At 37.0% G+C, this 16,950-nt stretch overlaps 3 protein-coding genes and 1 long non-coding RNA gene across 6 annotated transcripts; 1 reads left to right on the top strand and 3 right to left on the bottom strand.

Annotated features, from left to right (window-relative positions):
* The first annotated feature begins 1,648 nt into the window (after positions 1-1,648).
* tacr3l (tachykinin receptor 3-like) lies at positions 1,649-6,602 on the top strand. Its single transcript, XM_069715414.1, has 5 exons — positions 1,649-2,019; positions 2,611-2,799; positions 3,008-3,158; positions 5,529-5,725; positions 5,808-6,602. Exons 1-5 carry the CDS (start codon positions 1,667-1,669, stop codon positions 6,028-6,030), a joined length of 1,113 nt encoding a protein of 370 aa, XP_069571515.1. The 5' UTR covers positions 1,649-1,666; the 3' UTR covers positions 6,031-6,602.
* An 855-nt stretch (positions 6,603-7,457) lies between these two features.
* LOC138630837 (ecto-ADP-ribosyltransferase 5-like) lies at positions 7,458-9,818 on the bottom strand. Of its 2 annotated transcripts, none has more exons than XM_069715416.1 (4): positions 9,769-9,818; positions 9,458-9,541; positions 8,647-9,359; positions 7,458-7,940 (listed from the first exon to the last, which is right to left on the bottom strand). In XM_069715416.1, the coding sequence occupies exons 2-4, from the start codon at positions 9,512-9,514 to the stop codon at positions 7,874-7,876; spliced, it is 837 nt and encodes a 278-aa protein (XP_069571517.1). In that variant the 5' UTR covers positions 9,515-9,541; positions 9,769-9,818; the 3' UTR covers positions 7,458-7,873. The 2 variants fall into 2 exon arrangements, with proteins under 2 accessions (XP_069571517.1, XP_069571518.1); XM_069715417.1 differs by having other exon boundaries at positions 9,458-9,538; positions 9,769-9,795.
* Positions 9,819-11,303: 1,485 nt separating this feature from the next.
* On the bottom strand, positions 11,304-11,880 carry LOC138630844 (uncharacterized). Its single transcript, XR_011311669.1, has 3 exons — positions 11,790-11,880; positions 11,541-11,573; positions 11,304-11,360 (listed from the first exon to the last, which is right to left on the bottom strand). It is a non-coding gene; the product is annotated as an uncharacterized lncRNA (long non-coding RNA).
* A 1,813-nt stretch (positions 11,881-13,693) lies between these two features.
* Positions 13,694-16,064, bottom strand: LOC138630804 (ecto-ADP-ribosyltransferase 5-like). Of its 2 annotated transcripts, none has more exons than XM_069715375.1 (4): positions 16,003-16,064; positions 15,693-15,776; positions 14,882-15,594; positions 13,694-14,176 (listed from the first exon to the last, which is right to left on the bottom strand). In XM_069715375.1, the coding sequence occupies exons 2-4, from the start codon at positions 15,747-15,749 to the stop codon at positions 14,110-14,112; spliced, it is 837 nt and encodes a 278-aa protein (XP_069571476.1). In that variant the 5' UTR covers positions 15,750-15,776; positions 16,003-16,064; the 3' UTR covers positions 13,694-14,109. The 2 variants fall into 2 exon arrangements, with proteins under 2 accessions (XP_069571476.1, XP_069571477.1); XM_069715376.1 differs by having other exon boundaries at positions 15,693-15,773; positions 16,003-16,028.
* Positions 16,065-16,950: the final 886 nt, after the last annotated feature.

Genomic DNA, 16,950 nt, shown 5'->3' with positions numbered 1-16,950 from the left:
AAATGTGCTCTATTTCTGCTATCAGAATACAAAAAAAGTGACAAACAACCTCATCATCATCCATTTAAACCAACAAATGGAGCCTCCCTGACAAAATCCAACAGAGTTCTGCTGCTTAACAAGAACACATGTTTTTAGTGAAGGGGATGACAAATTGTAAAAGCCAGAACTGAAAATATGAATATGGAAATGAAGCAACACATTGCATAATGTAAAAACAAGCTCATCAGATGCTCTTGAAGATAATTGGCAGTCCTTTGCAGCAGGAGAAAAACACACTAATTGGGTGTTTCCTCTGTGAGGCAGATACATTCATGCCTTATTTTGGATTATAACACATTAAGTATCTGATTTATTATTATTATTATTATTATTACACTAATTGTTTGGTCTATGCTGTATCAAGTGGTTGATTTGTGAGGGAAATTCTTCACATCAAAATAAATATAAAGGTTAGTAAGTACAGTAATTTGAAGTGTAAAATCACTAAAGTCTCTAAGCTGAGAGGATGAATGATGCACTTTGTATACGTCATTGTGAAAAGCTGAGTTCAGAGTCCTCCAAACACTGCGCTCACCACTCAGAAAAAAAAGGGCATCCCTACATTTTTTACTTTACTTTTTATTATTTTATTCCGCTTGTAAGCCTGACAGGTTATTATAATTGCTCTAAAAAAGGTTTACAGCATGGAGGTCTTAATTTTGAGAGACATCTCCACATATTCTGGAGAAAATGCTGAAGCCTCAATTTATTTATTATTTTGTTAAACTTAATAATTTTTCATCAATTTAAATTCAGCATTGTGATAAAACTTTATATTTTTCTGCATTACCATTTTGTTTTTAATCATCTGCCTGAATCTCCAGTCATCAATCAATCTTAACTTGCAACCCACAGAGAGAAAATAAACTCTCCATACACATGGAGAATGTTGGACATAAAGAGGAGTCAGTTAATTTGGAATTTTTGTCCCAACTTTACCTTGAGAACCATTCAGAGATAGAGTGCCTATAATAGTTTCCTTATGTTCCACACTTAATGGCCTTTACACTGATCTGTTTTACTGAGCTCATGCTTACATAATACAGAAAAACCTACATAGAATCCTGGAACTACAAGCTTAGCTTTTGATGGTACAGCTATTAAGGATTATCTGTATCACAGACAGGCTGATCTGAAGCTGCAGACAGCTCTGATCCAGGAGAAGACAGTTTTAACCCTTTAAAATGAAATAGTTTTTAGAACTCTGTGGTTCAATATTTAAAAGGAGTTGCTAAGAGTTGATGGGCTCGACTTGTGAGAAGAAAATGACCAGAATAAACGGCGTTTTTTTTTTTTAATCACATTTGGATCATGGTTGAGGTTTAATGCACTTATTGTAACCTGCTTTGGACCAAATGTTCTGCCATTGGTCATTTCATGTAATTTTGAATTTGCAAAAACTACTTCAACAAAAAGGATGAATTTGCGTATTTACAAAAAAAAAAAAAAAAAAACAGAATAAAGTGAGTGGGAGGGAGTGGCTGCAGGACCCCCTTTTTTTTTTCTTCTCTGTCTCACCGGTCACATGTTAACACTCCTGCGTGTCTGTTGCGCATCAGAGTGGCCACAGTGATCCATGTTTCCCGCCAGCTGTGCACTGAAACAGAACAAGGATACTTGAAGAATGGCCTCAAACGCAACCAGGAATCTGACCAACCAGTTCGTGCAGCCGGCGTGGCGCATCGCACTGTGGTCGGTGGCTTACAGCACGGTGCTGGCAGTGGCAGTTTTTGGGAACTTGATTGTGATTTGGATTATTCTGGCGCACAAACGGATGAGGACTGTCACCAACTACTTCCTGCTGAACTTGGCTTTCTCTGATGTTTCGATGGCTGCTTTCAACACGCTCATCAACTTCGTTTACGCGGCTCATGGAGAGTGGTACTTCGGAGAGGTGTACTGCAGGTTCCACAACTTCTTTCCTGTGGCCGCTGTGTTTGCCAGCATCTACTCTATGACCGCGATAGCCATCGACAGGTAAGACCTCCTATAGTGTGTTAATATGTTCTGGTTTCTGGTTTTCTTTATTCAACAAGGGTCAGTATTCATGCAGATTAAACGAATTCAATGTAGTTTATAGGCTATATTTAATTTGTTTGTGCCTTAAGAATTTGGTTCAGTTTATTTAACTTATTCAAGAATGTAAATATTTTCATAGGATTGTTGCTGTGCTTTTAGTGAAAATCAAAGGATTTGTTACTTTGGTTGCACATGTGATGGCCTGAATTAATTTTTGCATAACTAGAAAAAAGTAGTTATTTTCTGTTGTTTACTTTAAATCTGATCAAGAATTTGACTTCAATAAAACAATTTAATATAACTACCTTAGCAGGAACTTATGACTATTTAGTGATTAATTTGAAAAAGTAGTGCCACATTTTCTTAAAAACATTTAATTGTTATAATTGTTATTAATATTGTGAATGAGTCACAGCAGTGAGGTATTCTGCAAAAGTCCAGCTGTGATCATGTGCAGGACTTTATAGACACTTCTGTTTATGTTTTAGGATTGTATCACACCTAACATGCAGAAACAGCTCAGGCCTGTGTTGTGTCCTATTCCTGCAGGTACATGGCGATCATCCATCCTCTGAAACCTCGTCTGTCAGCGAAAGCCACGATGGGAGTCATCGTATGTATCTGGAGTCTGGCTGTGGTTCTGGCCCTCCCTCTCTGCTACTTCTCCACCACCCGAATTCTCCCCGGCAGGACGCTTTGCTATGTGGCCTGGCCGCGCATGGCCGACGACTCCTTCATGTAAAACCACACTGACAACCCTCCTTCTCTTCTAGCTTATGTCACAATTCTTATCATGGAAAAGCTCAGCTACATTGTTTCTTTTATTTATGTTTCCCCCATCTTTCATTGTCCACCCACCTCTTCATCCTGCTCCTCATTGTTTTATTAAACTGCCTCAGACACATCCTTTAAGATATGCCAGTGACGTGTGTCTTTATTTGCGCAGGTATCATATCATAGTTACAGTTCTGGTCTACTTGATACCCCTAGTGGTGATGGGCATCACTTACACCATTGTGGGGGTGACGCTGTGGGGAAGTGAGATCCCCGGAGACTCTTCTGATAACTATCATGGACAGCTGCGGGCTAAAAGGAAGGTAATCTCCACGTTTAATTAATGCTTTTACACTCTGATGCTACTCTTTTTCTATTCATACAGTTTGTGTTTCTTTGAACGGGAAGCATACCGATGAATATGTAACCAGAAATGGAACAATCCTTCACAATAAAAACACATGAATTTTACATGTACAAAAACTCATGTGATCTCATGTGAAAAATGTATTTTGCCAATGGGAAACAGGGTCTTTGAACACAGTACAGTGTGAAGCCCATGTGCCATGTACAAATTTTCATTCTAAGGAAGAAATTGTCAAGCTGTTTCCTATTCCTATTCCTATACGCAGAAAATAACAATAAAGGAAAAAGGAAGACTTCTGATAAAATTTTAACCCTTTCCCTAAAAACAGGAGAAAACCACCAGCCCTGCAGCTCTACCAACTTAAATTTAAAACACAAACATAAAAACCCTTCAGTGCAATCGTTTTTTATTGCATTGTTGTCTTCCAGGGCAGGGACACCAGGGCACAACAGCAATAAAGCATATGGTTAATAGAAGACACAATGAGAGCAGGCCTGCAGTATGATAAAACACTGTGGACCACTTACAACTCAAATCAGTAAAATGTGATGTGAGGACATGCAAAGCACAGTTGATCAGTGCTGTAAAGGGAATTCACACTTTATTATCTGGAAATGTGAGACAGAGCAGACACACCAGTAAAAGCACACTTTATGTTGTCATGCACGAATGCACTAGACCTTTGCAAACACAACTTGTCGAACAAGAAAAGATCCAGAGACACTTGATTTACTGTAGTTTTGCATCATCATCCTGACTGCACAGTGTACTCTGCAGCAGACTCCGAGGGTTGGGTTAACCGGGGATTAAGGTCATCACAGCTGTCATGACGAGCATCTATGAAGACAGCTCTGAGATTAAAGGTGGAGAATACAATTAATTGATAAACATCGCAAATAGTGCAGGTTAACATGTCGGATTATTCAGAGACAGCACAAGGGTCAGGATCTGGACGTGCTCACTGTTAAAGGATGTTTTGGATGGAATTTAAAAAAAAACGAATTATGAAAATGATTTCTTAATCTGTGGATCAGCAACTTCTTTTTGTCCTTCACCCAATAAGTCATCTCTTTTTATTGAAATTAAACTTCTATTTTCCTGCAATTTCAGTGAAGTAAGCAACAACGTAAACTTCAATATAAAACATTTACTTCAGAATTAATTTACATAAGGATTATTTTATGGTACCACAGCCACACACATGGAGTACACAGGGGTACACAGGTGTAGGTTTTTTTTCTACAATCTTTTAAAGGACTTCAGAAAAATAATCATTAGAGGCTCAAATTTCAGTCGAAATTGAGCTGAGGAAGATAAAAGGGATTTATAATTGTCTCCGTGTCGCAGATGAGCGTCTGTCGATGGTCTAAGAGCCGCCTGCTCCTTTTAACCTCCTGCAGCTCCGCATTGTGCTACAACACACTGATGAGTTCTGGGGCGCTCTCTCATCAGTCCTACATGGAACCTGCTGCGTCTGTGCGTCATCGTTGACCTTTCCCTCACCTCATATGGCACATATATAACAAATTTATGGTGCATCTAAAGAGCTGACACAGTTTCACATATCCCACAGTGAAATGGCATCCATAGAGCATTGTGTTTTTATAATTTGATGTTTCTCAGGTGAGGTGAGATGCAGGGACAAATATTTTATTTCACAACAATTTGATCGGGCAGTGAGACAAAGCTGAATAGTTAAAGCTGCACTTATCAACATTTTTATAATAATAATGGATCAAATGACTTTGAAAAGTACCTCTAACATAGAATAATCCCCCAACTCTCCAACTCCTGTCAGCTCTCAGCACAATAATTGTTTCAGTGCACATTGTTTTGGTTTTACATCCTGAAAGTTTACTTTTTAGTTCAGTCTCAATGACGTTCAATGATTTTCAGCTGTAGACCCAGTTTATGCCCCAGTTTAATCCATTTTTACTGTGATTATTGTTTGAAATATAACACCCCTTACTGGATGCAATGTTGCACCTCAGATGTAAAGTACATCTGTGGTTGCAAAATATATGCCCACTGAAGAAGGGTGTCAGTCAAAAAATATCCTTTTTGCTGCACTTGAACAGTAGGAAAAGCACAAGTGTCACTAATGATGTCTCTATTCCATTCAAGTCTCCCAGAAAGACCTGACAGTGTGACAGTGAGCCTCACATGCCAAACCAGCACCTAGAAATAGAAGCAGCTTAATGAAATTCAGCCATTATTAATTTTTTTTTACATCTGTGTCTCTACTTCTGTGAAATGTTAAAATATCCTGCCTGTAGGTGTTGCTGTCCTGCTGCTGACGCTTTCATTTCTCTCCTTTCTCCTGCAGGTGGTAAAGATGATGATCATTGTAGTGGTGACCTTTGCCCTCTGCTGGCTGCCATACCATATCTACTTTATTGTGACGGGTCTCAATAAGCGTCTGATCAAGTGGAAGTACATCCAGCAGGTTTACCTGTCTGTGCTGTGGCTGGCTATGAGCTCCACCATGTACAATCCCATCATCTACTGCTGCCTCAACAGCAGGTGAGCATAAATCAGTCTTCCTCTACTTGTAAATACCACACAGAGCAGCATAATAACAGGTCAGGATTTGGTTTGGCCGCAGGTTCCGGGCTGGTTTCAAGCAGGTTTTCCGCTGCTGTCCTTTTGTCCGGATGTCGAGCTACGATGAGCTCGAACTCCAAAACACAAGACTTCGACCGTGTCACCAGAGCAGCATGTGCACCCTCTCTCGAGTTGACACCAGCATCCTGAGCAAAGACAAGAGCACTTACTCTCATGGAAACAGGTCAAAACTCAACTCTGAGCAGAATGATAAAGACAGTTAGTTGTCTCCACCAGACACACTCTGGCTTAATTTTAAAAAAATTACGTAGTTAATGGTATGTATTATACATGTCTGTATCACTATAGTATATCTATATATTTAGGGCCCGAGCACCGATGCTGCGAAAGCCGGTGGCCCCGACCCGCTGGATCCACGACGTGCAGCATGCCAAGGCCCGCATATCACTGCTTGCAGTTTTCATTTAGATGTGTTTCTGGTATGTTTTTTTATTTCAAATTTGTTGTATCTTTTCAATTTGGTGTCAGACAACAGTGGTCCATCATTCATCTCTGATATTTAGATAATTCTCTGATACAACAACAAATACATGTTTGAGTTACATTTCTCTTTTTTTAGGTAAAATAGCACACCAAGTCATTCAGCTGCCACAGATCTCTGTATTTTTATGTGGTTTCAGAATTTGCTGCAGAAAATAAAGATACTTTATCAGTATCATAAACCATGCATGTATACTTTAAGCTGCTTTAGATGTTTTGTAATCACATTTGTTTATTGTTACATTCAGCACAGTATTGAATAACATAGCAGTACATCTATTTTTTTTTTTTTAAATTCTGCTCTTACGACAGACTTGTTATTTATTTAATGTCATGAGATTGTTACTCATTGGATCTGATTTACTACAGTAACAGTATTAATGTTGCTCTACCAACATTAATTCCTGTAAATCTATTACAGTGACAGAGATTTTAAATTGAAGTTGTTTGATGTTGCCTACACTTTACAACAGAATGTAAATTCACAAGTGCTTGCTTATGTACTTCTTGTTAGTTGAAGGAAGCTTGTGCCATTTTAAAATGTACTCTTTTGTTACAGCAGTATTATTATATCTGTATAATTGTGTATAAACAGTATTTGTTATCATATTTTGGTGCACACAAATATATACACAAAACATATCTAGCCTTTAAAATGACTTTGTTGTTGTGTTATGATGGGGAAAAAAATACAGCTCATGTTATGTGATTATTTATTTTGTTAGATTTGATTTCAATTAAAGATGAGTGTTGATTCTGTAGAGCAATGCAGTGATGTATTATGCTGTTTGATTTGGAGGAGTTGTTTGATTTCACAAATGCAGCATGAACAGCATGAAGTAACTTATGATGCATCAAACTGAGTCTGTTCATATTTAATCACATACATGTCAATGGGTCCTTAAATAGTTCCCAAACTGTACTTTTTTACATTTTGCATGTTTATTTATTATGAATGGTAACAGGAAGATATAACAGTTAACAGCAATTAGACAGCACAGGTACAGTATTATATCAGTGACCGCTACCTGCTGCTATACATACAAAAATGTATTGGAGTTTTTATTGTTTTTATTGTCATGAGCGGAAACAAAACAAAAAGTCAGTTCTGAATCATTCATAGAGGTGTGAAATGATGATGCAAAACAAGAGCAGTTAAAGCAGTTCATTTGTTCATGTATTACACATGTCTAAAGGCTGATATCATCATCTCATACTGATTTAAATGGCACCCAGGTGGGCTACCGGTTAAAGTGCCAACCATGAACTGCAGCACATTCAGTTTGAATCCGTCCAGGAACTGTTGTCGCACGTCCTTCCCCAGCTCTCGTTTCCTGTTATTGCTCCATAGACATACGATGCTTCAAAACATTACAATAAAAAAAACAGCATATCTTTTTCTGATTTGCAAAGAAAACAAGATTTTATATCATACAAAACATATGGCTGAAATACAAACTGTTATATAACTATATTTTTGCAGTTCAACTGAACAAACAAAGCAGTGTTTTGCATTTTTAAGAACTTTCAGAGAGGTCTTAGATGCTGACTGTTTTTGCTCCACAGTTACAGAAAAAAAGATAACGCCACAAGCACAGACACAAGCCACTGGGTCGAGACAACCATTGGAGACCTGTAGAGATGGAAACAAAGAGAGAGATGACTGTAATATTCAATTATTTTGAAGGTACTGAAATTTCCTCTTTCACCTCCTACTCTGAGCAGTTTTCTGACAAAGTTAGGAGAGTTTTTTTTTTATTTCACGTCAAAATTTCTCTATTTGTTGTTTTATCACTTGTTTCAAGTTGGAATAAATTAACGTCACATATTTCTGAATTGTTTTCAGTTTTTTTCTCCTGAAAGATACTACTCATCATCAGTGATTAAAAAACAAAGTGGAAGTAAAGATAGAAGTTAAAGGCTTTTGAATGAGTTTGAAGGTTAAAACTGGACACTAATTAATTTATTATTTAGTCCTTGATATTTTTGATTTTAGAGAAATATAAAAGATTTGGGTCAAGTTTTAAGGGCTTCTGAAGAATTTGATATTTTATTATGTTGGCATTGAACATTGACTATTTTGGATAACAGAAAATCTACACACAATCAGGTCAAATGTACTGTCTTTGTGTTTGTTTCGAACACTTGATGCCAAACAGTTATTGAAGTACAATATAGTGGTAAAAGTATTTAAAATTCTGGAAAGTTGAAACATCACATCGAGTTTTCATACAGAAATTAGATATCGCCTCAAATTAATAAAAGCCAGGTTAATAAATAGAAGTAGAGTAGAGAAAAGAGTAAAATGTTTCATTTTATCAAGAAAATGTGAGTCTTACCGTGAAAACATGTAACAGTTGTGTGAGCTTCTCAATTCTGAATGTTTCAAAACGACCTCTATGTATTCAGTATCATCTTTTTTTTTTTCAGTTATTTCCTCCACAGTGAAAATTTCCGCTGGAGATAAAAGTGCTGAATCTGTATCTTTATTGCAGGCGTGGTCCCCAAGTTTGACAAAGAAGCAGGAAGTGATATTTAAGAGGACTTGTCCATGGAAATCTTCCATTTGCTTTAGCGCATCATAGTTTGAATTAACTGTGGTGAAATGTCCAAGTCTCACTGTGGAGCCAGGTTGTGGTATCTTTTGTTTCTCTTGGAGAAGAAACAAAGTCTTGCACTCCTTTGGCTTCAACAGCTTCATGGAATCCATGAGCAGGAAATGAAGAGACTTGAAATGGAAGTCTTCTTCATAGACGCTTACATTTACGCCCTTTCTCTCCACTGCTTCGCCGAAGGTCGTGATGAAAACTGAATCCTCATTATTAAAGACTGAAAGTGCAGCAGTATGCTCTTTTATTCCATTGGGGATCAGCGTTGAACACTGGGTGTTTCCACTCCATGCATGCTGGAATTCCTTACTCCTGTTTAGCTCTTGACCTAACAGGTTTGAATCGATGAACTTCTTCATGGCCTCTTCACGGCACCCAGTGTACAGGTCATCCACAACATCCACAAAGTTCCTGTCCAGTAGTTGTGCATTTTCTGCAGTCACCTTCAATTGAGTATGAAATTTAAAATGTATTTTCAGGAAAACAGAATCTTTTAACATAAGATTTAATGCTTATTTGTTTGAAAATAAAAAAAACTTACTTTGTAGTTTACAGCTGTGAAAATGATTGCAAGAAGCAGCTTTCTTGTGTCCCACATTTTTATGGACTCTTCTTCTACAGTCTGCTGTAACAAAAAAAAAAAAGCATTGCAGGACCAAACTTGCCTAAAAAGTTCTGACATACAGAAAATGTACAATCTGGCTTAGACTTAGGTTTAGACAAGCCACACCTAAATTATTTATTATCTGTTTCCTTTCCTTTTCAACCCACCAAGTTAAGATAAATGTAGATAAAAACAGATGAAAACAGTGAAATGAAAAGCAAATGTTGAAAAGATTTAAATAGACATACCTTAAGCAAGGAGACTGACCTTCTGTGGTGAAATCATGAAATCAGTTAAACTGCAGGGGAGGGGTTACTCCTTGCTGAACAGTGGCCAAGGAAGTGAAATAATGTCTGTTATCTTTTCTCTTTCCTGTGGAAGGAAAGGACTTGCCACTGCCACACCTTCTGTTTTTTTTGTTTTTTCCCCCCTGCTTTTGCTACTGAGTTGCTTTGAGCAACAGTGATTTTGAAATAATGTGCTCTATAACAGAGGTCTTCAACATTTTTCAGGTCATGGACCCCCAAACTGATTGGCAGATAGAGCATATATTCATATCTGATTCATATATTGTATAAAACCTTTTTTTTTTTAAATATTAAACTGGAGGAGTGCAGGAGGCTTGGAGGGACAGATCCAGGCTAGTCTCGCGATGTGGGTGAACTGGTGACCAGCTTGAGAAAGCTCCTGTGTTGCTGAATGTGTGCATTTCTGACTGAAAGATAACATCTTCTGCCTCCATTTATCCATTCGCTACAATATGTTGGATTCATGTTAATGCGTATTTTAAGACATTTAAATTTGTGGGAAAAAAATAGGGGGGAAAAAAATAGGAAAAATTGTCTAATCAACCAAAAATGTCACGGACCCCCTGCAGTACCTCCGCAGCCCCCCTAGGGGTCGCAGACCCCCTGTTGAAGACCTCTGCTCTATAATATTCCTAAGGTTTTTCTCGAAAGGTTTATTTTACACCTTGAAATTGAATTTGAAACAGTTTTGGTGGCTTTATTTATTCCTGCTATTTATAGTGACCATAGCTTTCTTACATTACTTTAGAGTAACGAGTGCTTAGATCCTATACATACATATTTTTTTAAATCCTGTTTATGCTTTTAAAGTACCTGCAACTACTGTTTTTGTATTTACCGCCTGGTGAAAGGCTTTTATTTTGAAAAAAACATAACCGGAAATGGTAATACGGTGTGGTTTATGCTTTCTGTAAGCGTCTGAAACTTCTGCATTTTCCCCCTCATTGAACTACCTTGATGCACTGCTATGAAGTGATACCAGAGGGGGCTGTTTGTAAGCTTTACTTTGACTTGGAGTTCCACAAGGCTTCAAACGAAGGATCTGATGGGAAAACTATGGTGTCTTTGCTCATCCAGGTAGGACATGTTTTTGTGTCCTCAGTCGCAATCTAACGCGCCACTTTCTGTTCAACACATTTGAATGGAGCAGCTTGCTTCACATAAATCTAAACATGACAGACAATGATTCTGTCCGAATTTGTTTGAGCTAGATTTACGCATGCAATTCATTCCACAAGTGTAAATTCCCTGTTAATAAGTGGGTGTAGATTTCTTCAAGTATGCAGGCATATTGTTTTTCCTTGATAAAGGAATTGGAAAAGAAGGAGTTTTTGAGTTTAGTTCACAATTGATTTAAATGAGCGGAGTACAATTGGTAAAGTAGTAAATATTGTTAAAAAAGATAAACTGTGAAAAGTAATGGTTCGGAGACTAAACCTGACATATGGAGATAAACATTTTTGATAGATTGTGTTGTTTATTTTGGTTCCAGATGTAAAGCAGATGAGTGCAAGGTCTTCTGGTTTGGGAGGCTGTAATCAGATCACAGCTCTCCAATAAAAATAAAAAAAACTACTTTAAGATTTCGCCTGCTGATTCAGCGAATTATCCAAGTTGAAATATCAATTCTCATTGTAGTAATTTAATATTAACGGAAAGCCTCAATTATCTTGCAATCAGCAGGTAAGATGAGATGTGCTGTTCCTACTCACCACTGGTGTCTGATGGTTAGCTTTACCCAAGGCCTGGAAAAAACACACAAAAAAGTGTCAGCATGGTCAAGATAAACAAACAAGAACATGTGACTTTGTGACTCAAATAGCAGCTAATTTTCCAAAAACATCTGTTTATGATTGTAAAAATACTCAAGAGGCTACATGACGTTGTTGCTGTTGCAGATTTGAGGAACCTTCTTTATATTGCAGTCTTCAGTAAACGATTCGTCTGTTCGTTCTTTTTACCTCAAACTCCTTCAAACTCAGGATCTCGATGCCGCTCTCCTGCCCGCGGGTCACCAGGTCGCTGTCGAACGCCTCCATCAGAATAATCATATTCACACTCTCATGGAAACAGGTCAAAACTCAACTCTGAGCAGAATGATAAAGACAGTTAGTTGTCTCCACCAGACACACTCTGGCTTAATTTTAAAAAAATTACGTAGTTAATGGTATGTATTATACATGTCTGTATCACTATAGTATATCTATATATTTAGGGCCCGAGCACCGATGGTGCGAAAGCCGGTGGCCCCGACCCGCTGGATCCACGACGTGCAGCGTGCCAAGGCCCGCATATCACTGCTTGCAGTTTTCATTTAGATGTGTTTCTGGTATGTTTTTTTTTATTTCAAATTTGTTGTATCTTTTTAATTTGGTGTCAGACAACAGTGGTCCATCATTCATCTCTGATATTTAGATAATTCTCTGATACGACAACAAATACATGTTTGAGTTACATTTCTCTTTTTTAGGTAAAATAGCACACCAAGTTATTTAGCTGCCACAGAACTCTGTATTTTTATGTGGTTTCAGAATTTGCTACAGAAAATAAAGATACTTTATCAGTATCATAAACCATGCATGTATACTTTAAGCTGCTTTAGATGTTTTGTAATCACATTTGTTTATTGTTACATTCAGCACAGTATTGAATAACATAGCAGTACATCTATTTTTTTTTTTTTTAATTCTGCTCTCACGACAGACTTGTTATTTATTTAATGTCATGAGATTGTTACTCATTGGATCTGATTTACCGCAGTAACAGTATTAATGTTGCTCTACCAACATTAATTCCTGTAAATCTATTACAGTGACAGAGATTTTAAATTGAAGTTGTTTGATGTTGCCGACACTTTACAACAGAATGTAAATTCACAAGTGCTTGCTTATGTACTTCTTGTTAGTTGAAGGAAGCTTGTGCCATTTTAAAATGTACTCTTTTGTTACAGCAATATTATTATATCTGTATAAGTGTGTATAAACAGTATTTGTTATCATATTTTGGTGCACACAAATACATACACAAAATATATTTAGCCTTTAAAATGACTTTGTTGTTGTGTTATGATGGGGAAAAAATACAGCTCATGTTATGTGATTATTTATTTTGTTAGATTTTATTTCAATTAAAGATGAGTGTTGATTCTGTAGAGCAATGCAGTGATGTATTATGCTGTTTGATTTGGAGGAGTTGTTTGATTTCACAAATGCAGCATGAACAGCATGAAGTAACTTATGATGCATCAAACTGAGTCTGTTCATATTTAATCACATACATGTCAATGGGTCCTTAAATAGTTCCCAAACTGTACTTTTTTACATTTTGCATGTTTATTAATTATGAATGGTAATAGGGAGATATAACAGTTAAAAGCAATTAGACAGCACAGGTACAGTATTATATCAGTGACCGCTGCCTGCTGTTACTGTCAGCAGCATCTTAAAACTCAAGATCTACTCTGAGATTTACACCCCATCAGAACTACAACATGCTGACAAACCCAAATGACTACTATACTGTCAGCTGGTTCAACTTCAAAATGTAAATCAGCTGCCTGGAAAATGAGTCACTTCCCAGTTTAACTGAAAAGTTTAATAAACTTAAAATGCAGAATCCAGTTAGTTCAAGGAATCAATTCCTCATTCACACAAGGTTTATTTTTAGCTGCTCCTACTAAACTTTGTGCAACTGTACCACATAAGGCCATTCCTGGTAATATTGCTGTGTTGTGCCCTTTCATTCAGAATTAATTCAATACAAAAATGTATTGGAGTTTTTATTGTTTTTATTGTCATGAGCAGAAACAAAAAAAAAGTCAGTTCTGAATCATTCATAGAGGTGTGAAATGATGATGCAAAACAAGAGCAGTTAAAGCAGTTCATTTGTTCATGTATTACACATGTCTAAAGGCTGATATCATCATCTCATACTGATTTAAATGGCACCCAGGTGGGCTACCGGTTAAAGTGCCAACCATGAACTGCAGCACATTCAGTTTGAATCCATCCAGGAACTGTTGTCGCACGTCCTTCCCCAGCTCTCGTTTCCTGTCATTGCTCCATAGACATACGATGCTTCAAAACATTACAATAAAAAAAACAGCATATCTTTTTCTGATTTGCAAAGAAAACAAGATTTTATATCATACAAAACATATGGCTGAAGTACAAACTGTTATATAACTATATTTTTGCAGTTCAACTGAACAAACAAAGCAGTGTTTTGCATTTTTAAGAACTTTCAGAGAGGTCTTAGATGCTGACTGTTTTTGCTCCACAGTTACAGAAAAAAAGATAACGCCACAAGCACAGACACAAGCCACTGGGTCGAGACAACCATTGGAGACCTGTAGAGATGGAAACAAAGAGAGAGATGACTGTAATATTCAATTATTTTGAAGGTACTGAAATTTCCTCTTTCACCTCCTACTCTGAGCAGTTTTCTGACAAAGTTAGGAGAGTTTTTTTTTTTTTCACGTCAAAATTTCTCTATTTGTTGTTTTATCACTTGTTTCAAGTTGGAATAAATTAACGTCACATATTTCTGAATTGTTTTCAGTTTTTTTCTCCTGAAAGATACTACTCATCATCAGTGATTAAAAAACAAAGTGGAAGTAAAGATAGAAGTTAAAGGCTTTTGAATGAGTTTGAAGGTTAAAACTGGACACTAATTAATTTATTATTTAGTCCTTGATATTTTTGATTTTAGAGAAATATAAAAGATTTGGGTCAAGTTTTAAGGGCTTCTGAAGAATTTGATATTTTATTATGTTGGCATTGAACATTGACTATTTTGGATAACAGAAAATCTACACACAATCAGGTCAAATGTACTGTCTTTGTGTTTGTTTCGAACACTTGATGCCAAACAGTTATTGAAGTACAATATAGTGGTAAAAGTATTTAAAATTCTGGAAAGTTGAAACATCACATCGAGTTTTCATACAGAAATTAGATATCGCCTCAAATTAATAAAAGCCAGGTTAATAAATAGAAGTAGAGTAGAGAAAAGAGTAAAATGTTTCATTTTATCAAGAAAATGTGAGTCTTACCGTGAAAACATGTAACAGTTGTGTGAGCTTCTCAATTCTGAATGTTTCAAAACGACCTCTATGTATTCAGTATCATCATTTATTTTTTCAGTTATTTCCTCCACAGTGAAAAATTCCGCTGGAGATAAAAGTGCTGAATCTGTATCTTTATTGCAGGCGTGGTCCCCAAGTTTGACAAAGAAGCAGGAAGTGATATTTAAGAGGACTTGTCCATGGAAATCTTCCATTTGCTCTAGCGCATCATGGTTTGAATTAACTGTGGTGAAATGTCCAAGTCTCACTGTGGAGCCAGGTTGTGGTATCTTTTGTTTCTCTTGGAGAAGAAACAAAGTCTTGCACTCCTTTGGCTTCAACAGCTTCATGGAATCCATGAGCAGGAAATGAAGAGACTTGAAATGGAAGTCTTCTTCATAGACGCTTACATTTACGCCCTTTCTCTCCACTGCTTCGCCGAAGGTCGTGATGAAATCTGAATCCTCATTATTAAAGACTGAAAGTGCAGCAGTATGCTCTTTTATTCCATTGGGGATCAGCGTTGAACACTGGGTGTTTCCACTCCATGCATGCTGGAATTCCTTACTCCTGTTTAGCTCTTGACCTAACAGGTTTGAATCGATGAACTTCTTCATGGCCTCTTCACGGCACCCAGTGTACAGGTCATCCACAACATCCACAAAGTTCCTGTCCAGTAGTTGTGCATTTTCTGCAGTCACCTTCAATTGAGTATGAAATTTAAAATGTATTTTCAGGAAAACAGAATCTTTTAACATAAGATTTAATGCTTATTTGTTTGAAAATAAAAAAAACTTACTTTGTAGTTTACAGCTGTGAAAATGATTGCAAGAAGCAGTTTTCTTGTGTCCCACATTTTTATGGACTCTTCTTCTACAGTCTGCTGTAACAAAAAAGAAAAGCATTGCAGGACCAAACTTGCCTAAAAAGTTCTGACATACAGAAAAGGTACGATCTGGCTTAGACTTAGGTTTAGACAAGCCACACCTAAATTATTTATTATCTGTTTCCTTTCCTTTTCAACCCACCAAGTTCAGATAAATGTAGATAAAAACAGATGAAAACAGTGAAATGAAAAGCAAATGTTGAAAAGATTTAAATAGACATACCTTAAGCAAGGAGAATTACCTTCTGTGGTGAAATCATGAAATCAAGTCCATGCACATGAAACTGCAGGGGAGGGGTTACTCCCTGCTGAACAGTGGCCAAGGAAGTGAAACAACTCATCTGCTATCTTTTCTTTTTCATGTGGAAAGCAAGAACTTGCCACTGCCAGACCTTCTGTTTTTTTCGGGTTTTTTTCCTGCTTTTGCTACTGAGTTGCTTTGAGCAACAGTGATTTTGAAATAATGTGCTCTATAACAGGGGTCTTCAACATTTTTCAGGTCATGGACCCCCAAACTGATTGGGAGATAGAGCATATATTCATATCTGATTCATATATTGTATAAAACCTTTTTTTTTTTTAATATTAAACTGGAGGAGTGCAGGAGGCTTGGAGGGACAGAGCCAGGCTAGTCTCGCGATGTGGGTGAACTGGTGACCAGCTTGAGAGAGCTCCTGTGTTGCTGAATGTGTGCATTTCTGACTGAAAGATAACATCTTCTGCCTCCATTTAGCCATTCGCTACAATATGTTGGATTCATGTTAATGTGTATTTTAAGACATTTCAATTTTTGTGGGAAAAAAAAATAGGAAAAATTGTCTAATCAACCAAAAATGTCACGGACCCCCTGCAGTATCTCCGCGGCACCCATAGGGGTCGCAGACCCCCTGTTGAAGACCTCTGCTCTATAATATTCCTAAGGTTTTTCTCGAAAGGTTTATTTTACACCTTGAAATTGAATTTGAAACAGTTTTGGTGGCTTTATTTATTCCTGCTGTTTATAGTGGCCATAGCTTTCTTACATTACTTTAGAGTAACGCGTGCTTAGATCCTATACATACATACATACATATTTTTTTTAAAACCTGTTTATGCTTTTAAAGTACCTGCAACTACTGTTTTTGTATTTACTGCCTGGTGAAAGGCTTTTATTTTGAAAAACATACCCGGA

This window comes from Brachyistius frenatus, unplaced genomic scaffold, assembly GCF_029030835.1.
Source record: "Brachyistius frenatus isolate BFR_SWC_R1_liver_20210118 unplaced genomic scaffold, ASM2903083v1 Contig_142, whole genome shotgun sequence".
Classification (NCBI taxonomy): Eukaryota; Metazoa; Chordata; class Actinopteri; family Embiotocidae; genus Brachyistius; species Brachyistius frenatus.
This window is presented reverse-complemented; position numbering and strand designations above follow the sequence as displayed.

Excerpts from the sequence above, each read along its gene's own strand:
- tacr3l (XM_069715414.1), top strand. The coding sequence starts at position 1,667 with ATGGCCTCAAACGCAACCAGGAATCTGACCAACCAGTTCGTGCAGCCG. Across the intron at positions 2,020-2,610 it reads ACCGCGATAGCCATCGACAG|GTACATGGCGATCATCCATC; the intron begins GTAAGACCTCCT and ends CTATTCCTGCAG. Across the intron at positions 3,159-5,528 it reads AGCTGCGGGCTAAAAGGAAG|GTGGTAAAGATGATGATCAT; the intron begins GTAATCTCCACG and ends TTTCTCCTGCAG.
- LOC138630837 (XM_069715416.1), bottom strand. The coding sequence starts at position 9,514 with ATGTGGGACACAAGAAAGCTGCTTCTTGCAATCATTTTCACAGCTGTA. Across the intron at positions 9,360-9,457 it reads TCACAGCTGTAAACTACAAA|GTGACTGCAGAAAATGCACA; the intron begins GTAAGTTTTTTT and ends ACTCAATTGAAG. Across the intron at positions 7,941-8,646 it reads AACTGTTACATGTTTTCACG|GTCTCCAATGGTTGTCTCGA; the intron begins GTAAGACTCACA and ends CCATCTCTACAG.
- LOC138630804 (XM_069715375.1), bottom strand. The coding sequence starts at position 15,749 with ATGTGGGACACAAGAAAACTGCTTCTTGCAATCATTTTCACAGCTGTA. Across the intron at positions 15,595-15,692 it reads TCACAGCTGTAAACTACAAA|GTGACTGCAGAAAATGCACA; the intron begins GTAAGTTTTTTT and ends ACTCAATTGAAG. Across the intron at positions 14,177-14,881 it reads AACTGTTACATGTTTTCACG|GTCTCCAATGGTTGTCTCGA; the intron begins GTAAGACTCACA and ends CCATCTCTACAG.